The sequence below is a fragment of the Tachysurus vachellii genome, chromosome 3 (genome assembly GCF_030014155.1).
Source record: "Tachysurus vachellii isolate PV-2020 chromosome 3, HZAU_Pvac_v1, whole genome shotgun sequence".
Lineage (NCBI taxonomy): Eukaryota > Metazoa > Chordata > Actinopteri > Siluriformes > Bagridae > Tachysurus > Tachysurus vachellii.
Window position 1 is genome coordinate 9,345,653 of NC_083462.1, and position 23,740 is coordinate 9,369,392.

General features: G+C 36.0%; 1 protein-coding gene across 1 annotated transcript in view; it reads left to right on the forward strand.

The window, feature by feature from the left end:
* The window catches only part of nxph1 (neurexophilin 1), a 32,561-nt gene extending 12,297 nt beyond the window's left edge, over positions 1-20,264 (forward strand). Inside the window, exon 2 of the mRNA XM_060864866.1 lies at positions 18,229-20,264. Coding sequence (XP_060720849.1) covers positions 18,229-18,993 — 765 coding nt within the window. The 3' untranslated portion in view covers positions 18,994-20,264. The remainder of the gene's footprint in view (positions 1-18,228) is intronic.
* The last annotated feature ends 3,476 nt before the right edge of the window (positions 20,265-23,740 follow it).

A 23,740-nucleotide genomic window follows, 5' to 3' on the forward strand; every position in this document is an offset into this window, starting at 1 on the left:
ATAATTGTAATGAAGCATAATAAGCTAGCAATAAAACACAGCTTACATGGAAATGAAGTTTGATGAGCAGTGTGTGTGTGTGTGTGTGTGTGTGTGTGTGTGTGTGTGTGTGTGAGGTATCGCTGATTTATTTCTAAAAATTTGTATCTGATTATCAGTGAGTTAAACTTCAAAATATAGCAACAGTTTTTGGTTCAGGTTTAAAAATACTTCCTGTTTCTATTTTCGTCATTCGTCGGAAATAATTATGGTTAATAACGTATAAAACCAGACTTTTATTGTGTCAAAGCACTTTATTTAGTTAACCTTTGTGGTGGTACGAGTGTTTGCATTGACAGCATAATGAAAATAAAAATCTTCTCATGCCAGTCATAAAAATCTTCAGCTTCTTGTTTACAGTACTGCATGATGACATGACGTGTATCCATAAAGGTGCTGTTCTTTGCCACTTGAACGATGCCAACAGATCTACTTATTGCCTTCTAATGTTGTAAATCTAACATGGTGTCACATTATCAGTGCAGCGCTCCACTAAACACTGCTCTCTCATAAAGGAGGCTATAAAGCACTTCTGCATGGAGCTTTCTGGATTCTGTGTTTCTGATTTTCAGTTCCACACGAAACCACAACTACATGGAAATTTCCCTTTTACAAAAACATTTTTGATGCTGTTTTAGTACTTAATCTTACTTATATACTGTAGGTCTGTTGATTATAAAGAATTAAAATTGCAGGAGTATTTTTTCCTGTAGTGCTTTCTAAAAGCGCTGCACTTCATCACAGTAACACAAAGTGACATATCTGATAGTTGATGGTCATTTTGTAGTGCTTCATGTTTCCTGCGGAGCAAACTTATGTTGTATCTGAATTTTTTCTCATAACAAGCTAATGTATTATTCCCATGCTGAGTTAGAGAGCATGTCTCAAATGAACTAGCCAGAAAGAGAACGACACCCATAGAGATCATTTAAATCTGGGATTCTTATGAAGATGAAGAAAAAAAAAAGAATAAAATAAAATAGCATAACATTTTGTGTGTGTGTGTGTGTGTGTGTGTGTGTGTGTGTGTGTGTGTTAGAAATACTTATATACATGTTCACAAAAATAAAAAGTGATGGGGAAGTGCGACCTCACTGTGTTCATTACATTCATACAGTAGATGTTTTTTTTCTGTTTCATCATGAAGATTATTTAGCTGACTGACATGAAAAAAAGAAAGAGAAAGGCGTGATATTAGGACAAATCAAATGTTCACTGCCTTCCATTTTTATATTGAGTATCTTAAGAAAAAAGAAAAATGAATTCAATTCATTCGCCGAGTCTAAACAAAACAGTTAGTTCAGTAGCATAGCTGTCGATTTGGGATGTCTAGCTTTGCTCGTTTACAGACCTACATAACCGTAGACTTCATAATGCTGCTGGCGAATGTCTGAATAGAAATAGTACAATAGTACGTAAGGATTATTTTGATGATGTAGCGAGAACCTTAACACCGAGCCTTGAGATGATTGATAATTGTATCAGGAATCGTGTTCCAGTTTATTCCTGATATTGCTTTTTTATCTATCAAGATGATTCGCAAGACGGATTTAAATGTCCATCAGAAAACGTGGTGTTAACAGCATCAAGATAGACAGAAATAAATTGTATTGAATCTTGTAATATTAGCCGTTTAATAGCCTGCGTTGATGAGCAAAGATAAAATGCATTTATCTGATGCATTTTAATTTACTACCTACAACTCACCTGCATGTAAACACATCACTTTACATTACACCTAACATGTAACATCATTGCACATCATGCTACTACATGTAACGTAAATATGTTGCACCTTTTATCACCTTTATTACCTTTTTTTTCCCCTAATTATTCATTCTCTTTTTTTTACTCCTTAGGAGCTGATGCTCTTAAATGTTAAAGTTATTTATATACACAGTCTAGAAGGTGTGGCCTGGATTCGGTTCACAGCGAGTCGTATACTGTATATAACTGTACTTGACAAAAAAATTCTTGAAATCTTAATCTCTGCTACATTTCCACATATTAAAAAGTGAGTAAAATTACATAAATATAATCAGAATCAGTTTTCTAAACATTACTAGCCTCTTTAACTGCAAATTAAACTCTGTATTATGTTCACTCTTTAGACCATTTGGTACTGTTCGGGTCAAATTGGCCCTGGACATTATTGGGGTTTAAAAAACACTACAGAAAAACAAACAAACAAACAAACAAAAAAAAAAAAACACACACTGAGTGCCACTGATTCGAAGCCTCTGATTCAAATAACAGTACTGAGTAGTAGGAAATTTAGTAGGCTCGCTATGGGAATGTTTTTTTGCCACTTTTTTGCGCAGTTGCATGCAGTGTGAGATGCAGCCAGTGACTAGAGATGGATATTAACTTATCCATACAAACCTAACAGACCAATGTGTGAGGGGAAAAGTTTGTAAAAATCAATTGACATTGACATATTGATTGACTTATTAGGCATGTGGAAGCCTAGTGGTTAAGGTGTTGGGCCGCCAATCGGAAGGTTCTGAGTTCAATCCCAGGTCCACCAAGCTGCACTGTTGGGCCCCTCAGCAAGGCCCTTAACCCTCAATTGCTCAGGTGTACAAGAAAAAAAATTAGATAATGTAAGTTGCTCTGGATAAGGGTGTCTGCCAAATGCTGTAAATGTAATTGACAATGAAAAAAAACAATTTTGCATTCTTCTTCTAAATATGGCCAAAAGTCCTGTTCCAGAGGAGCATTGATTATTTGCTTTTCAAAATAAAGAAAAACATCCTGCTATAATTTTTGGATGAGGTCTAGGATATGTTTCTTAGGAATATACATGATATCACAGATTTGCTAAATTAATGGATCATTGACACTGTACATACTGTAGCTCATTGCATACACAACACAGTGCAGGTCATGTGTCATATATAGTGTCTGTAAGCTGTAGACTGTATGTTGTATAGTCTGCTTTCCCTTGCTGTGAACATGAGTCCTATATTTGAGAGCAAATGTGATCACATCTGCTTGATAAGTTCTTTATTTCTGTATAATACAAACACACGTAAATCTCCACTGGAGTTTTCTCTAAAAGCCTTCTTCTTCTTCTTCTTCTTCTTCTTCTTCTTCTTCTTCTTCTTCTTCTTCTTCTTTTTAGTTTAGAATAAACAGCGCATTTAAGTTCTCAAATAGCTGACAGTTATTTAAATAGGTTCATGTTGAAATACTCTTTTAATTATTGTAACTCACACAATCGGTAAAATCAAACACCATTAACTGCCTTATTACATACATGAAAATGAAACGATTATTTAGTTAATATCTACACGCAGTCTGTGCTGTCCTCTAACTCCCTCCTACACCAGAAGAAAATTGATTTTAACTCCTTTAACGAGGTTGAAGGAATAAAGTTCACCTGCCATTCCCTGCAAAAGCTCCCCGAGGTCCCTCTTTTAATTAGAGGTTGTGTGTTCCTGTGTGCGCTTTTGTGAGAATTTATCAGATGGATGGCGGATGATGGGAGTAGCGAGAGCGGTGTGGCATTGTGATAGATGCGCTCAGTTCTCCCAGTGCGGCCTTAACACTGCCAATCTGTCAGCTCTCAAAAGCCATTACTTAACACATTAGTCTGGCGCATAGCACCGGCCTCTCAGCTGCACACAGCGAGCGTTCACAAAGTCCCCAGAGGCCGAGCGCTGAAACCCAGCGTGTGTGAAGTAAGGTGTGAGGTGAGGCCACGATTGTGGTATCCTTGTAACTCTTAAAAGCTCAACTGTATTAGTATAGAAATAATTAGAAATTATTTTTCAATAATAATGAGTCTAAAAATAAAAAGATCATTTACTACAAGGTTTCTTTGCTGTTAATAGCTGCGTTTTGCTCGTATGAATGAACAAATGAATGAACAAATGCGCAAAATGGGGCTAACTATCAGTCATGAACATAAGAAATTCTAATAAATTGCTTTGAATTTGTTTATTTTACTTTCAATCCGTCATTTGGGTAACATGCTGTACTTGTAAAGTGACCTCATCAGTCATTGTCACAACACTAAAATTAAAAACAAACCTATTTTTCGTCTCTCCATGATATTCAGGAAATGTTGACCATGTGACGTATGGAATATTCCGAAATTATGACTGTGCTAGTGAAACTAGGGGGATGTGGTAGACTGGTGGTTAAGGTGTTGGACTACCCACCAGAAGGGCACGAGTTCAAATCCCAGGTCTACCAAGCTGCCACTTAGGGGCCCTGAGCAAGGCCCTTAACCCTCAATTGCTCAGTTGTATAAATTAAAATAAAATTAGAAGTCACTCTGGATTTAAGGAGTCTGCTAAATGCCAGAAATGTAAATGAATCTATCAATAGTCTTAAATGAACAAAGGCGTTGTTATAAGAAAAAGGTTAACATGGTTAAATGACTGAACATTCGATTCTGTTTTATTTAAGAGTCTTTAAGTGATTCGAGTATTTCTAAGGCTTAGCTTTAATTATTCAAAGATAATTTTAGTTGCACAATGGAATATTCAAAAAATATTCGAAACTCTGTTGTGTTAAACAAGTCTTACATTTCTTGTCATACATTCGTAATTCATTTTGTTAATGTAATTAATTCATTATTTTAGGCTTCTTGGTCCAAGTGGATTTCAGATATATTTTGAACGTTTTCTGGCTGTGATGTAAAAAAGTACTTGGTTTAGCGTCATGTTTGAATGGCGAAGTTATTTCTGAGGTATTACTACTATTAATACAACGCAACACTTTATTTATACTTGAATGTAAAAGATATTATTTGTAACTAACAATTAGAGAGAAGTCTGCGGTAATGTCTTCATGCTTTTCTGCAGAATATATCCAGGCATCACCATTATCAAATAAATGAATGAGTTTTAGTTTACTGAAATTGCTGTCAGAAGGAATCTGTGTGATCTGTTCTCTCTCTCTCTCTCTCTCTCTCTCTCTCTCTCTCTCTCTGTATGCTGAAAGCTCAGTGCAATCTCTCTGGCCTGTCACAACACAGCTCTAATGACAGCAGAGATGATCAAACTCATGTCACGTTTACTGGTTTGAAGTCCGTGGCTTTGCTTTACCTAAGATCATACTGGTGTCAGACAAGCAGATTCACAGATCTCATCATTTCACTTGGCACTTTTTCAATTTCTTTTCTGCAGCAGCAGTTTTATACATGGCCTAAGTCTCCTACTGGGCTCTGATTTATTACTGACAGGTCTAATAAACAATACAGCATGCTTTTATAAGGAAGTATTCAAACGATGCTGATATTTTGCTGATCACAGGCATTCACTTTAAAAACATTGCTGATGAACTATTTCTTTCTATGCCTTTCTTTTTTATCTGTTAATCTTTTTGGAGCCAACTTTAAATCAGTTTTGTGTTATTTCATTACTTTAAACATCTACACTTGATATTTCAGATGTTTGGATCTGGGAGACATTTTACCTGCGATATTTCATTATTTGATTATCTTATTTTCTTCTCCATCATCTGCTTGAGAGTAACGATAAAACATCCATCGGCTTTTGTCGTTTTCTTTGTATTATTCATGAAAACAAAGTGTAAAATGTTTATTTACGATTCTATAGTGTGTGTACAGTGTGTGTGTATTCATACTTATGCAATATCCATGTTTCTGCATGCATATGGTTTTAGTCCTATTCGTCTGAATAGTTTATGAGGGCCAAGCATTTTTTTTCCAGTGTTGCAATAACAAGCTGTGTTATTTATGACTAATTCCATTCCAGTAGCACGGGAGTGAAAGCTCTCATGTCTTTTAATAAATGAAAACAGTGTGGCAGTAGTGAGAAGGAAAAGGGAAGTGGTGCTTATGCCACCGTAGGGCATACTTTGATGTGCTATTAGTGTGTAGAAGGTGCATTAGAGCAATAGGACAGCGTGTCTCACTGAGTAACACTCCATGATCAGAGCGGTGGGTAAAGGGGAGATGATATTAGTTTTATAATCCATGCTTGACACTAATATATACACTGTGTGTTTAAAAACACTCCGAGAGTGTGTATTGGACTGCGAGCACCTCAGCAGGATCAGGGGAAAGGTTTTCTAACCAATGTGAAGCCCAAATCATGTTGGATACACAGCAGAGATCTGTTTAAGGTTAGTTTTATTACAGGTTCATTTAGTATCATGTAATATCATATCAGTACATGAGAACAGGCAACAAATGAACATCTATTCATTCGTCCTTGGTACATTAATAATTATTAATCTATCTATCTATCTATCTATCTATCTATCTATCTATCTATCTATCTATCTATCTATCTATCTATCTATCTATCTATAATGTGAAAAGTAATAAACAAGCAAGCCTCCATCACCTTGAATCACATGATTAAGATGTTTTAGTTACCTCTATTTATTTGTGTGTGTGTGTGTGTCAACTTGACTACTCATTTTATATTTCATCATATAGACTGTAGATATATTCATTTGATTTTAATGACTAACTGAACATTACATCATTTTGTAGTAAACATGATGATGAAGCTAATGCCTTATAATCTGTTCAGTAAGAACAGATTCACATTTAAAGAAAAGCAGAAAGCTCAGATTCACAGACCCGCGCTGTTCCTTATAAAGAGATGAAGGACACATGTTAAATTCTCTTACAGTGGTGGGTATGTATATACATTAATGTGAGTGTGGAGCATGGTGTTTAATCTTAGCAGAATGGAGGCTGAACCAGCATGCACAGGTGTGAGAGCTGTGCGAGTGTGTGTGTGTGTGTGTGTGTGTGTGTGTGTGTGTGTGTGTGTGTGAGCTGAAAGTGTTCACGAGGAAATCTTGCATGTGAAACCCTCTCTGCCTTTCTTTCTTTTATATATATACATATATATATATATATATATATATATATATATATATATATATATAAAATTGGTTATGCATACTGTATACACACAGACATGTGCATGCTCAATGTCGCTATTTTCCAATGCCATCCACGTCTCTGCTTGTTCCATCCCAGTAAGCTGAGTCTCATCCACAAAGTCCCATGCCCGGTCTTGTCAGCAATCTGTTGTGCACTAATGGCTAAAGAGAAAAAAAAATACTCAGATCTCTGACTAATTTCCTTTTATCAGATACACTGAAGTCTTTATAAACACATCTCCAGTGAGAATGTAGACACTCATGTGTGAATATTTATCATTAAGGCTCCATTCACCTTACTGATTCAGATCAATATCTGTATTGTGCTCCATTTCAGGTCATCTCATTCCTTACTGCGTAATAAGTCAGTGAAATTAGAAACGATCCTTCTGCAGATAATGACCAGTTAATGGAAAGTTGTTTTAAATACGAAGACAAAAAGAGGTTTAACCTGTATTTTATTTTAATGATAGACTAGAAATGATCAAAACAATGTAGAAATGGTCTTTTCTCTTATTCGAGGCTTGTTTTTGTTTGTCTTGTCTCATCACGGCAGACCGTTGCACCAGTACAGGTTCACATTCAGTTTTCTTACTGCAGAGACTGAAACTATGTTTAAAGGCTTCTTTTTGTTCAAAATGAAATTAATTTCTTCTTCATTTCATTTGCCTATTCACGGTTACATTCTCTTGATAAAATGAGTAAAAAAAAACTAAACAAAAACAAAAACAAACAAACAAAAAAGCCCTGATGCTTGATTTTTAATTATGTTACCCTACAAACAGAGCCCGCTGTTGTAGAGCTTCATTCAGTACCATAGCGGCTGTGTGAAATGATTAATCACACTACATCACCCTGGCATTTCTAGAAAAAGCAGAGATAGCATCTTAGCGCATGGATGAGAAACACAGTCGTGTGACATGGTAACTCCTTCAGGCTGTGTTTTTCAGGCTCTGACCCCTGCTGGGCCATCAGATACAGGGACAGGTCTGTGTGTAGCCTCCAGGGGCATCAGCTCCGTATGTCACTCCTGTGAAATCAGAGCCAGATCTATTTGGCAACATTTTGAAAAATTCGACAAAGTGCATTGTAGACGTTTTATAGCAAAGAGAGCTTTTATAAAACCGTTTGTATTACTATAGTCAAAAGAATTGAAGGGGTTAAAGGTACAATTCCGACTATATCACACTGACTTCATTTATATGTGGCATTTATATTAAAAACGTAAGGCATTTAAAAATTAACGCAAACGTTTTTGTGTATTCAGAATCGATTTGACTTCAGGTGACTTGACTTAAATTTCAAATGATTAAACCTCATTCTGTGTTTTTTACATTTTTGTTCAAAAATTAGGTGGTAGAAAATGCGGACTAATAGAATGTTGTTTTTTTTTGGTGCCAAATGCAATATAACTTAGCATAAAGAAGAGTCAATAAATTAGTGTAGACTTATAGGAGACAAGAGGCAAAAAAGAGGCAAAAAAAAGAAGCAAATAGTCGAATGTAGCTTAATACAGAATATATTAAATGTGTTAGGATGACTTGTCATGTAGAAGAGGTGGAAAGGATCCTAGTTAAGAAAATGAAATACATTACATATACTGTAACTGCAAAGTTCTTAGTTGTAGGTTTTCCCACAATTACTGCTTGTCAAGCTGTAAAACAGTACAGCACAAACACTACAACACATTCTTTGTAACTAGATGTAACATATGTGCTGTATCTGCTGTCGCAGGAGAAGTCAGAGGACCTTTCGATGAGCTCTCGAGCCGTGTGGTTAGGGGCGGAGTCATCCTGGAATAGACCACTCCTACCACTCAGGATAGAAATATTTCATTTGTCAGTGGATATTCATAGATTTATGTGTCTCGGTCTGTCTACTACACTAATAAAGTCAAAAAGACTGGTTAAAGTCCATCTTGGCATTGTGATGGCTTTCTGATCCAGCCATGAGAATGATTTCAATATGTTCTGCTTTTGTTGAAGGCATTTTTAAAGCCTATCAGAGCCTATTTAAAGCCTATAGATAGATAGATAGATAGATAGATAGATAGATAGATAGATAGATAGATAGATAGACAAAAATGAACATTTTTGTTAGAAAGTGTTCATTTTTCTATGTATGGAGACTTTTGGGACATGTCGTGTTTTTTTTTTTTCCTTTAATTTCCAGTTGTTTGCATATATATTTAAAAAGGGATATTTGTAATAAATCCAAATTGCTTTAATTAATGAATTAAAAAAACAAAACAGATTAGTGCAGGTAGTTTTGGCTGTTTATGATGTTTTCTCTTTGCACTGCTGCTGTTCAGTAAGTGGAGCTTGTCCCTGGTGGACCTTGGCAAATTGTGGCGATTTAGCACGCATTCTTTGAACAGCAGCACACATACGGCCTGCAGTAAACTTGAAGTGTGTGACTGTGTGTGTGTGTGTGTGTGTGTGTGTGTGTGTGTGTGTGTGTGTGTGTGTGTGTGTGAGTGTGTGTTTCACAGCTGGAGTCAACAGGCTTTCAGCAGGAAATTGCATTAGGTTACAAGCTTAAGGATTCGGCTCAGAGCTGAAATTCTTTCAGAATATGATCCTGTGGTCTTTATAAACACAATACTGGGGTTTAAGTCTGAACATAAGCAAGCTATCCCATGTACATTAAAGTTTGAGCCTGGTCATCGAGCTACTCAGGGACCCCAGAAGCCCCATTAGCAGTATGTTTAAAGTGATTTAGGCATGCTGCATCCCTTGAATAGAAAGTAGTTTAACAAAATGTAATTGAAGGGAAGTGATAAGGTTCAGCATCTCAGGTTTCATTGCTTAAATTTCATTAAGTAGTTTTTTTTCCCTCCTGTTTTGAAAGAGGCCCTGTGTGACATTTGTGTTCACACTATTGTGTTCATGAGTGCTTTTGTAGCTCATGCAATTATTTTTAGAGCACGCTTTTTGTTGTTTTTTTTCCCCCCTGCAAATCCCTGTTTAATGTGTTTTCCACTTGTTCCATCTTTTTTTAAAGGGTAAAAGAATTGTTCCCTGCTTTCCGTGAACGCTGTTTGTGCTTGTAACGCACTTTCTCACTCCTCAGTCACAAACACAAATGACTGCCGCCAGAATAAACCCTAGCAGGAAATCACATCGGGCTCCAACACGCAGTCCGGTATTTGCTCTTCATTTCTCTTTTAATCCTGCAAGCCAGAGAAGCTAAATTATACGAAGCTTGCTCACATATCGAGGATTGTTTTGGCTGCTATGTTTACACGAACAAATAAGGTCAATATCAGTTGTAGATCGCTGCATGTTTACAAAAAGAAGAAAGAATGAAATGGAACTCGAATGAATTTAAGTGAAAAGAGTAGATCTGTTACAGTACCATGTACTTGAATGAAAATGATATCAGTTACTGTATATTGATGACTGATATTAAGGCTTTCACATGATTGCATTAGAGACACTTTTATCACGATGTTCCATCTTTTTTTTTTACCTCTTTCTTCCCGTATCTTTCTATCCTCCTCTTGACTGGCAGTGTCACATTATGTCCACAAATCAATGAAGCACTGTAACAAACCACAGGCCCTCTATAAAAACGGATTCTCAACGTGCCACTCCGTCGCTCTTTTTCTCCCCGGCCGAGTTATTTGTGTCCTCAACCACTAAATCATATTGATTAAAGCTTGTCATGGATTTGAAATGAGGTCCTGTGGGGTCACTCGCAGCAGAAATGGCAGTTTATTGGATTACAGGCTTAATTTGATTTGGAGCGCAGTGCGTGCATCAGAATGTGCAGCCTCCACAAAGAGAGCTCTGCTTATCACCTGACATTTGGACCTCTTCTGAAAACACACAAGTCTTCCACTAGACAAGACTGACATTATCTAGAGGATGTTGTTTTTTTTCCCCCCTCAACCTATACAATAAAGATCAAAATTGGATTGATATCAGCAAAGAAATAGTACATGATATCAGAGGAGAAAAAAATTTATTAGATCTGACAGATTTGGAAAACTTTATTTATTTATTTATTTATTTATTTATTATTTTGGAAATGGTTAAATACAAAATAGACTTCACAAAATATTTTTAAATAGGCTTGTATGTATATATATATATATATATAAATAAATAAATATATATATATATATATATATATATATATATATATATATATATATATATATATTTATTTATTTTATGTATTTATTTATTTATTTATTTATTTAATATATAAATAAGCAGGCCTCACTAATTCTTACCTGGTAATATTTTTAGCAAATACAAACATGTAAATTGCCATGGATTAAAAATTACATATTAAATTATTCTCTAGGTCAATATTAATCTGTATTTTGTCAACATCATGGGAAGCATTTATCTCCAGATTAATTAAATATACTTGAACAGTTAAAGGCATTATAGAAAAATGTACAGAAAAATAATGGTAAGGATTCATATCTGTATCACCTACTTTTAAACGTTTTTGACGTTTAAACCTTTATTAGGCTTGTATTTATTGTTAAAGATAGTACAGTTGCTAAAAGATTCTAATAAATTATGTTATAATTAAATTCAATTAAATTAAATTAAATGTTGTACCGTATAGCACAAGGTGTTATAATCAGTAGCTCCTTATGATTTTAAGCTGCCCGTGAATGATTGATAACATTTCACACCTTAGAACTCATTTCCTGTTACCAATTAACAAAGAATTATAAGCACATCATTTGTAAATGCCTATAAACACACACACACACACACACACACACACACACACACACACACACACACATTCTATTCTTATCTTAATAAAAATTCTATTTTTTTCTTTGCTTTAGAAGTCTATAGAAGAAATATATATATATTGTGACTGATGTCCTCTATTGTAGAAATGTCTCCAAGTTTCTATTACATAATATGAAAGTCATCATTTGCAGACATTTCAAAGTAAATAGGTTGTAGTCATACTGGCATTTAAACAACATCCTCTTTACATTATGGTTGTTGAAAAGGAACAGTTATATCAGTTGATATCAGTTAAATAGAAAGTGCTATTGACAATGTCCTGCTTTTTTCCTCTGGCTTGTGTTCACTTTTTTTTTGTAACTAAATCAGTGCTTCTTGCTTTAAATGCTTCACCATCACTTCTTGGTTTCAATGCATAAATGGGAAAATTATACAACAACAACAACAAAATAAAAATCACAATGCTAGTCCAAAAGACAAGCCCGAGTCTACATTTTTGGGCTGCCTGTATAGCCAGTGTAATGATACATGAGGGATTCAGGTCTGGATATAAAAGAAAAAGAACTCATTTGGAGAAGAGCAGCACAGCTCCAGTTTATTATTCCATCCCAAAAATCTCATTAAGTGTGACGCTGAAGATTAGTTCAGAGGGGAAGAAGTGAAGCGAAGGCAGCTGCAAATAGCTGAGAGGAGAGGAGTCTTTGTTTGCCATCATTAATTTGAGCCCAGAGTGGCTCAGAGGAAGAGCGGCTGATCTGCAAAAGGGTCGAATTTGACAGCAGAACAGGAACAGGTGCCCCCTATCCTTCTCTCTGTTTCTCTCTCTCCCTCTTGCTGCGTACGCGCTCATGTCTTTCGCCTCCTCGCCTCTTAATTGGGGCGATCGGGCCATCTGCGATGCTGACAAAGGGAAGTCCGTTTTGATTTATGGTGCCTCAGGATGGATTAGTCTTGCGAATTCTGCCCAGTGAAATACCTTGGCTGAGGGTCTGACTTCAAAGAGGGAAAAATGTATTCAGATACACTGAGCTACAATTATTTTGTAGATCTTCTTAACATCATATTAAAATGATTACAAGGCATAGAAGCTGTGACATGATGAAATTGTGTTCTTGTCCTAGGGATGTAAAAGAGGGCCTTTTATATAAAAGAGAAAGGAGATAAAATGAAAAAACTTGAAAAGAGCTTAGTATATTTCCTGAATACTGAAGTGCCCAATAACAATGAGGATTATAGGAGGAAAAAAATAATAAATAAATGAAAGGAATTCTCTTATTTCATATGCACAGGATGAAAGCCCATGCTGTAAAAAAAAAAGCTGAAAAGATGTCCTGTAAGGTTGAACATTAAAAAAAATAATTAATGGTCTGACTTAAAGTAAAGGATTTACATTTATGGGCACATTTCTCCACCTATATTTTGTCGCAGAGAGAGTCCTGTGGTCATTTTTGCACTTACACACGCATACACACAAGCGCGCTGGACGAATGAGTCTGCTTTAATGGTGCGTCTAACAGCCTCCTTCCAAGGCCATTAGTCAGTTCTAGTGCATAGACACGGCATGATATTACAGCGCTGCTTAGCAGCTGTCCAGCTCCTCCATTGGGCCCCTTGCATCCCAAAGCTCAGAGCTTCAGTGTTAATTGGCCACTGCTCCACGCCACTGCACTCCCGCTAACTGACACACACTGGAGGCAATGCTTTGTTAGCAGCAGAGGTGCTACCGGAATCCATCTTCATTTTTGCCTTTCCTTTTTATTTTCAGAATCTCAGACTAAAAGCAGCTCAGGGAGTTTTTTTTTCCTTTTTTTTTTTATTAAGGTTGGCTGTTTTATCTCCTCTTCTTTAGTTCAAATGCAAAATGGCCACAGCTGCTTGAATTCTTTTAGATACAGATGCTTTATCCGAATTATGCTGTGTATTTCAGCTTTCTCGTGTGTAAAGATGAATAAATGTCAGCACATTCAAGGTTGCACAGCACCATAGGAGCCATCATGTTCTTATTTCTATGCCCATTATTCTCAATTCCCAATATTCCCATTATCAGCAGACCTTTGGACTTTTCTTTATTTCACATTCTGGCTCTGTTGAATATATAATAAGAACAATGCATGTCGAATATACCACGGAAAGAACCATCGGATTTGTAAAATACTCCCTTCTACATCTAATCTTTTTAACGTTCAGCTCTTTTGAAGAAACATTTGAACATTATGCCTTAAATGACCAAAAAAGCTGCTGACATAAAGTCAATAACAAGTACGCCGCTAAAATGCCAGCTAGATCTCTAATTTACTTATTGATGCATATTAATACCTTGATTAGTGCAAATTAGCACTTAGATGGAAACACAAACGAGTAGCAGTAGCGTGATTGTATTTTCAAAATGAGCTTCTGTAATTATTCTGTTTAATTCAGTAACTTTAATTATTGAAGGAATCGTGTTCTGCTTCAGTGCAGCTCAGGAATTGTTTAATTTCTGATTAAAAATAAAGTGCCGGACAAGTCAAAGGGTGCGTTTCTTAAACGACACACATACAGTAATAGCGTGTTGTTAACTCATTTTTGCAGAGGAATTCAAGATTAACTCATGATTTTTTTATACCATGAAAACATTTGATTCTGTGATTCATTTTGGATTCCATTGAACTGATTGAGATTGAACATCATGCTGTTAATGTCAGTTATAATGTCAGTTCCGTTATATCTAACATATTATAAATTTAATTTACTATACAATGTCTTTTTGGTAATTTGGACTCCATTCAGTTGTGAGAAATTCAGTATTGTAAAAATGGTAGGTTTAATTATAATTAAATAAATAAATAAATTCTTAAGAAATGTCTCATTTTACTAGTAAGAACAATAGTGTATATGCAGACTGACTTTTATTGACATTTGTGATGTGTTTTGTAGATTAAATCAACAATGTACAATCCATAGTTGACACTGCTATACAGTACAATGCATTTTTATAAATAATTAACAATATGTTACACAGAAATGTGCACTGTACAATATATTATACATTATTAGTAGTATATCACTAATAGCTTTTTTAATGGATCAAGGATAGAATGTTTTTGGTAATAGGGAAATAATGTGTTAGAAACTTTGCTTATATTGGATTTGCTTAATTTAAAAGTGAATTCGAAGTATTACAATAAAAAGGCAATGCCTTTTCTCATAAATAATTATATTCATGTAAATAATGCCTAGTGAATGCATTATTACCAGTTATGAATATAATCGTATATACTGTATATTACTACAAATCCTTACAAATGTATTAGTACATGTCATAGATGTATTATCAGATTAATATAATTATGGCCTTCTTTAAAATGTTACTAGGATTTCTTCTGAGCTATATTGTGATGAAGAGTTGCACTCAGTTATGTTCACCTTGGTATAAGGTTATATTTAGAAAGTTAAGCTTTAGATTTAAGGTTCAGTATTCATTTCTGTGGGGGGAAAAAGTTTCTGTCTCTAAAACCCAGTGCATGAGACATTAAGAAACCTTAGAGGTATAAACATTCTGCTCTTGCTGACCTGGCAGCATGCAGTGCCCAGGGGAGTCCAGCTGTTTGCATCTGGCTGGCTGTCAGCGCCAGTGGTCTCTCGTACCCATGTTTACCAGATGCCCTGTCCCCTCAGGTGAACGTTGCAGCTGGTAGAACGAAGCACCATCAGACCCACTGGCACCTCGCCCGGCCAGCACACGCTGCCATGTGGACACTGGGAAGCATGTGTTAATATACAGTAGGGTCTAATAGTCTGAGTCCAAGACAGTCACCATTTATCAAGAAATAATAGAATACTTTATTCAGGTGATTGATATAATTCAAATATGTACTGAATTCTATAAAACTAAGACCAATCTATTTATAGGTTTTGAAGAAATAATTTTATGAAAGTGAAATATGCATTAATATCCTGTTCACACACCATCTGCTTCATATTTTCAGATCCCAGTAATGTCTTTTTTATTTAATTTCAATCGTAACACACGGATGCACCTAAACCGAAGTGTTACTTATTGTCTTGTGGAAAAATAGCACCCTATAATGACTCAATTATTATAGCTTTGGTATGTGTTTTGGCAGATTCATTTTTTCAAAACTGTAAATAATACAGTTTTTTTTTTATTGATTTATGTAATAATCCTTAAAGTTAAATGCCCATTTTACATGGTTTTAAATAGACATGTAGAGAAGCACAGATGGCAGATGGGTGGTTTCATATATGTGACTTTATTAAATGCAAAATGCTCTTTAAAAAAATGACTCTTTAAACTGTATCATTATTGCTGTTGAGCAATAATGATTTGACCCACAAGCCTGTTACTAAATGACCAGATTTCTGCCTGGTGAACAAACTGAATAACAAAAAGTATGATTGGTCAAAAGGTCTTGTTTGCAAATTGCAGGTTTGTTATGTCTACCATGACTGACTTTTCCATTGAAATTGTACCAGGAAACAAATAAACATGTACAATTTGTATTATTAACAATTTATATTGTTTTGTCTGGATAAAACTTTGGCTTTCTGTGGCACAAGACGATTTAAAATCTCTAGACTAAATAATTCCTAAATTATTAAACATTATGCAAGATGTGATCTAAACCTGGACAATATGAATATATAGTAATCATTATATCTGTGTCATTATACAATTTTCTGAGATATTGTGGTATAGGTTTATTATATTTTTATGTGTTTAAAGTATCTGAAAGCATTTGATTTGCAATGTAAAACTCTAGCATGTTAAGTACTGTACTGTATCATAATATTTAGGTTTGCTAACAATTTAGCGCTGTAATGAATAAAAAATTATTTGATACATGTCATATATCATAGAAATGTCTAACAACCATGATATTATAAAAAAAAAACGTCCTGCCCTAATGTGAACACGTTCGACATCACAGGCCGCAGTAGGTTACTGCTAAATATCAGAATCTTGTTTGATAAACATAGTTTAACAAATGACTTTGTGATAAATATCAACTGTTACTGGCATGATATTTGTACAGCACTCTATCTACAACCCATTCTCTAAGCATGTTCACTGGATCAATAAAGCCATTAAACAGTCAAATATTAACATGCACACCCCCCCGCCCCCCCACACACACACATCGCCCCACCCACCCCAGCCAGATCTTTTTGAATCAGAGAGATATCAGTGACAGTGGTGCAAAAAATAAAGCACAAAAAAAGCATACTCATTCTACACATTTATGCTCTCTTGACATTTATAATAAAGTAGGCTCTGGTGCACACACTGCTCTGTCTTTGTAAAGGTTCATTCATCAATGTGATCTGTAGTGAACTGTACGCAAAATTGATCTTTCAAACTTGCTCAGTCGGTGAATGCGTATTTTCCCTCTAGTTATTAGCCATAAATAATTGATTCGAGCCTTTAATCATTCTTTCCAAGCATGTATTGCTGGCAATAAAACACACATCATTAGAATGTTTAACACAGTCTGGCCCATTATTCCAGGTGAAATTAAGAATAGTTTGGAAAGTAATTGATTATCATTGCTTCTTTTTTACTTATTTGTTTTTTTTAAAATATGCAGCAGCTTTTAATCAGTATGCACTTGTTTAAAAGTTTCTTTTAAAAGAGTCTCTTGGGTATGTATATTTCATTGATGAGATAAAGATGAAAGTTCTAATGTTTACACCAACAACTAATAAACTATAAAACTATAAGAGAAATTAATTTGACCTTTGCAAGTCAAAGCAGTCTTGAGGTCACGTATTGATTGCGTCTAGTTTCCGTAGGTGAGTTACATTGGTCCACGTAATGCAGTGCTTAAAACTAGGTTGTGCCGCCCCTAATGCTGACACATGCTGTGAGGCAATTCTAAAACCTTATTTTCTAACTATTGATCCTGGATGGGTGGAGGGGTGTAGGGGGTGGATGTCAGCGCACAAGATGTAAAAAGCTTGGAAAGACAGATCTGCTGTCACGTCTTACAGTAGAAATCAGGCAATCAATGTCACAGCACTTCACCATGCTCCATATGAACCTAATTCCACTCACTGCCACTAAATGGAGAGAATGCGGGGGTTCATCAATCATCAATTCAAGGAGCACTTGCTGGTTAATAGTCTGCTCTTTACTCACTGAATGGGTGTCAGCATTATTAGACCAGGCTGCTGGATATCACCAGCATTGCATAGTAGTTGAAGAGGAGAGGTTTGGTGATGTTGAGAAGAAGGAATAGAACAATGCTTCTCAAACTTTGAACACTGGGTTCTTTTTCTTTTTCGCAGCACCCCAGTAGTATTTCCCAGATGATCCTTGTCAGCTAATACTCTCAAACTGAAGCTTGCAGCGAGCATCGATTATCTGTTTTTCTCTCCGAATCCATTTGTTCTATCTTTTTGGTGGAAGGTCTCAATGCTTGAGTAAGAATTGCAATTGAAACTGAAGATTAATACCTTCTTAAATTTCTCTGGCATTGCAATGTCAATCGAATGCTTAGTTGTTTAATGTTGTTTGCCAAGGTGTTCTTGAAGTTTAACCAGCTCAATCATTGATATATGTTTTTTGTTGTTGTTGTCATCATAGGTTTCAAGTGTTCATGGTTCCATCCCAGGGAAGTCAGAGCTACTTAAGTCAGGGAGCCCCAAATCAACATTAAAGCACATATGGACAGAAAGCACCAAGGACTTGTCCATCAGTCGTCTGCTGTCACAGACTCTGAATGGGAAGGAGAACGCCACTGCCCTGGATCTTCGCTATGAAACGCCAGAGCCCTATTCAGAATGGGACTTATGGGACTGGCTGAGGAATGCCACCGACCTCCAGGACTCGAGGCCCAGGGCCAAAAGGCGGCCCATGGTCAAGACAGGAAAATTCAAGAAGATGTTTGGCTGGGGAGACTTCCACTCCAACATCAAGACAGTCAAGCTTAACCTACTCATCACCGGCAAGATTGTCGACCATGGCAATGGTACCTTCAGTGTTTATTTCCGCCACAACTCAACAGGCCAGGGCAATGTATCTGTTAGTCTAGTGCCGCCGACCAAGATTGTGGAGTTTGATGTGACAGCGCAGCAGTCAGTCATTGATGCCAAGGACTCCAAGTCCTTCAACTGCCGCATTGAGTATGAGAAAGTTGAAAAGGGCTCCAAGAACACGCTGTGCAACTATGACCCGTCCAAGACGTGCTTCCAGGAGCAGACGCAGAGCCATGTCTCCTGGCTCTGCTCAAAGCCTTTCAAAGTCATCTGCATCTACATCTCCTTCTACAGCACCGACTACAAGCTGGTTCAGAAAGTCTGCCCGGACTATAATTACCACAGCGACACTCCCTATTTCCCCTCAGGCTGATGGATGCCACTGATGCAAAGGACACAGGCAAAGATGGGACTCTCTCTACCCAAACACCGACCACAACAAATATGTGTTTCTTGTACCTTCAAAACATGTGACCCAGAACTAAATAAATATTTCAGATGAATATTTTTTTTTTTTTGGCAAACATACTTTACAACTGTAATTCTGATGGTTTAAAGTGTCAGTCTGGTTTACAATTTAGAATAGTTTATTTGTAATGTTATTGTTTTAGTTGGTTTTATTAATGAAAATGTTGAATAGATACAATGTCAGGGTATTAAATTTGTAGGGGTAGTAAATTCTGCCAATTGCTAATTGCTAACTGTTTGTTTGTTTGTTTGGTTATTTATTTATTTATTTAGCATATAAAATTAAAATATTCATCCCTTGTTCAATTTTTATTTCTAGAAATTCCCATACAAATGTTCATTTCTAAATGTTCAAGATTATTTTCTTTCTTTTTTTCTGAAATCCCTAAACAATGTGTTACCATTAAGACAGTAAATTTTACCAACAGTTCATCAGAACAGATACGCAGAAGAACAATTTAAAGTGAATTCTTTATACAGAATCAAACAGAACTTTCCCTCCTCCATCCGTCTGCATAAGTGCATAAGATACAAGAGAATCCCTGAACTTTGGTGAATACTGTCTCAAGATCTAAGAATGACCCCAAAATCATTCATGGAATGTTTATGGAGAAAATAATGGCTTTCTTTGGAGATGGCTTGACATGGGGCATGTTTTCTATGTTAAAATAAAAGAAGCAGAAATGTGAGAGCCTGATTAACAACAGTTGTTCCTAAGCCTTTGTCCTATTACTGTAATAATCCTGGATGAATCAGCCCACACTGTCTCCTGTAGTGTCGATATGATCCAGCCATGGTTGGACAGCTCGCTCATTGCCATTATAATACACAGTAATGTATTGAATTCTATATCTTAGAGCTTAATTTGTATGAATGGTTTGTACTGTACATAGTCAATCCCGACGGAGCCGCTTCTGTATATGCTCTCATCTACTACCTGATCCTCCTGTCTTCATCCTTTCCCCATTTCTCTCTATGCCACGTCCCATATCTGTTCCTGGTTTCTCGGGCAAAGAAAATGATGTTGCTGATGTAAATGTAAATTTCATGCTCTTGTACAGCAGCTGTAAAAGCTGTCTAAAAATATATTAGTACTTACCATCTGTATGATCATGGTTACTTTCAGGGCAAACTGGGGGTGGAGATGTGTAAATATGAATAAAATACTGAAAGTTTTTTCAGTTGATTTATTTTGGAGTCCTTTTAAGTTACATAGGATTTCAATGGCAAAGTATAATAAAGAGATGGTTTAGAAATGTACCCGTGTAAGAGTCAATTTAGATGATGTTTTGTATTGTATGTGTTTCATTAGTCGTGCTGAACATAATATTACATTTTTCTCAGTAACTGAACAGGATTGAAAAGTTAAACCTGGAGAACAGGGGCACAATCGTGTCTGTTTAGAGAGCTCAGATGTCCTCAGACTTGGCGCTTAATATCAGCAGCCCCCTTTAAAGTGATTAGAGCATCCGGTGGGAGACATGAGCAGTGCCTAGCTGGCTCACAACTTATCAGTAATTAAAAGGGATGCCAGGTTTCACCGTTCGAATGGGGCCTTACAGGATTTCTCATTTTAGTTGCTCACTTTTTTAATTAGCCTTAGGAATTTAGAGTTATGTATAATCACGCAAGTTGATAATATTATCAACAGGCTATGTACAGACAGTAAAGATTATTTCACTTCTCTTGCTATACATCATGTTAAGTATACAGTAACAATATCCAGCAATTGTCCTATACTGTCTGGTACAGTGTATGCAAATCAGACTTAGGCTCTTAAGCTGATTCATGGACTATGATCAGTTAGAAATAATCTCATCATTACCATCAAACCCCATTATATACAGCCATGAATATAAATCATTGCAAAGAGTTTTACAAAAAAAGAATAAAAATATAAAGAAGAAATGCATTTAAAACATTTGCTTGGTCCATCAACGGCCCCCCCTCCTGCGAATGCGTCGAAGAAAACCGCATTTCTCCCCTCTGGTGGGTCAGAACATTTCGATCTCTGAAACATACCCTGCAGCAGAATCATAATTAAGTGACAGACTGAGCAAGTGGAATTTTTATTCAATTTATATCACTGCCTGACAAGTCTCTTTCCAAAGAATTTTTCATTTATGAACCTGGTTATAGCATGCATTTAATTCATATATTACTCAATACATATTGCCTAATGAACAAAATTAATGTTTTTAATACTACTTGATCAGATTTAGGACTTGCTTTGCCCTTGTTAGCTCAGCATGTCTATCTTGTGATTGAGAGAAGAGAAGAGAAGAGAAGAGAAGAGAAGAGAAGAGAAGAGAAGAGAAGAGAAGAGAAGAGAAGAGAAGGGAGAAAACTCAAAATTTAGAATCTTTCAAAACAATGGGTTTTGGTTCCTCAACCCAACCCTGAAGCATCCCTGCCAACCCAATCCCAACTCGACGCCCATACTTTTACCACAGAATTTCTGTTTTAATCAAAAGCAGAATGGAAAAAGGACCCTGCGTGCCTCTGGGATGTTTTTCCATTAACCATTCTGACACATGACTGACTGTGGGGGATTATTGGTTTTTGAAGAACTATTAACAGCTGTACATTTGCATTTTAATACAGTTCTCCTCCACTACTAATGCAATTTTGCTTCTCGGTTTTGTTACCGCCTTGTTCCTCAAGCAATCCAGAGCAATGGTGAAAAAAGACCCTCCGGCTTTAATCATTTTAATTGCCATGAAAAATTAGTTTTCATTAATCACCCCTGGATCTTCACAATGGCGCCGGTGTGCCATTACGACTTTCCTCAAAATGGCTGCTCATCTTTTTCCTGAAAGCTTTCCACAGTTGCCTATCTGAATTTTAAGTGGTTGTTGCAGGACATAATGAGCAAGTCTGATTCATTTAGTAGTGAATTGTACACATTTGAAGATTCCCTTCCTTTCAGATCTGATAAGTGACCTTTTTCTGCTTGGGAAATCTCCACGTTTACGCGTTCGATCTTCTGTGACAAAGTTTGTACCTTAATCACTTCTCTTAGCTTGCACCTATTCAACGCATCCATTCAAATCAGCTTCCGAGTCATTAATATAAATCGTGAGCAGCTTATTCAGATGTAACATTTAATCTGATTTTTGCACAGGAGGGTGAGGGAACTGCTCAGGCATGCTCGGTGAAGGAACAGTAACCTTTACTAAAGCACATCCATTACAGTTTTCTCCCTGCATCCAAGATAAAGCTCTTTCTCCTCCAGTGAGCAAGTGAGCACGCAACATTAGACATCTTGCATCAGAATCTCATTTTAGGCATAGTGCATCATTTCTTTCCTCAGCCCTTCCAGTCTGTTTGCTCGTATAAACAGATATCGGAGGCACTCCATATTTGAATTTATTTTAGAACTTAACAGCCCACCAAATGTTTTGACACCTTTAGCTTATGAGTAAATAAAAGCCATCAGGAATGCTCTCTTGTGTTTTCCTGGACAGGAATAAACCCTTCATTAGAATAGGGTTCAATTAAAAATAAATAGATTGTTCATGAATGAACAGAATGTGATTATTTTGTCAAGAAAGCTTGGCAGAGTGCCTGGTTAAGATTACAGCTGTACGTATCATGATTCTCATCTCATAGGATACTACAAAAAAAGTCACATTTAACTTTCTTGCTCGCTTGCTTCTTACTGGGTGTAGTGGAAAAGAGAGTTTATATTTTGGAAAAAAGAACCAACTAAATTTGTTAAAAATATATACTTTTGATTGATAAAGCTGAGATTGTGGTTATTAGAGCTACAACAGCCCATGAAGATAGTGCTGCTATTTCTACATCTGGGTTTTTTCTCCTCACAGTGTTCATAAAAACTAACTAACTAACTAACTAACTAACTAACTAACTAACTAACTAAATAAATAAATAAATAAATAAAACTCATACATACAAAAGTTACACAAAACACATATGTTTTAATTAATATTTTTATTATTATTATTATTACGTCACATTTTACCCCAAAGGTTTAATCAAAATTGTTGCCAACATTTTGAGAATACCAAGTCTTTCCTCATAAGGATTATGTTATAACCCCTTATTCCTTGTGATAGAGGGAGCAGGAGTTAAATGATTATGTTAGTATTTAATCAGTATTAAATCAGTATTGCCATTTGATCCACACAAGACAACTAACACACGGGATAGTGTGCATAGTTAACTACATAGAGCATTACCTAACATGACTGAAGTAGACTGGATTTTAAAATTAACAATTAATTTTGTTATAACTGTCATGTAGACTGTACAAAAGGATTTTCCTCTATGAATACATTGTCATCATCAGCTACTGTTTTGTTCTGGAATGCTGGATAAATGAACTGGGCACTAGGAGGGAACACATACTGGATGGGATACCAGTCTATTGCAGATATAATTGGCATATTAGCCATGTTTTTTACAACTTCAATACAGTATTTAAGTTTCAGGATGAAATTGGAAAATTGGAGCTGAAAACCATAAAGCTTTGGATGACTTTATAAAACATCAGAAAGTATATTATAGATAAGTATATACAGTACCGTAGCTTAACATTTCATTTCATACAAAGTTTTAAACACCTTCCAACAGATAATCAAAGAAAAAATTATACGTTCAATATGCTAATACTGTAAATACCATGCTAA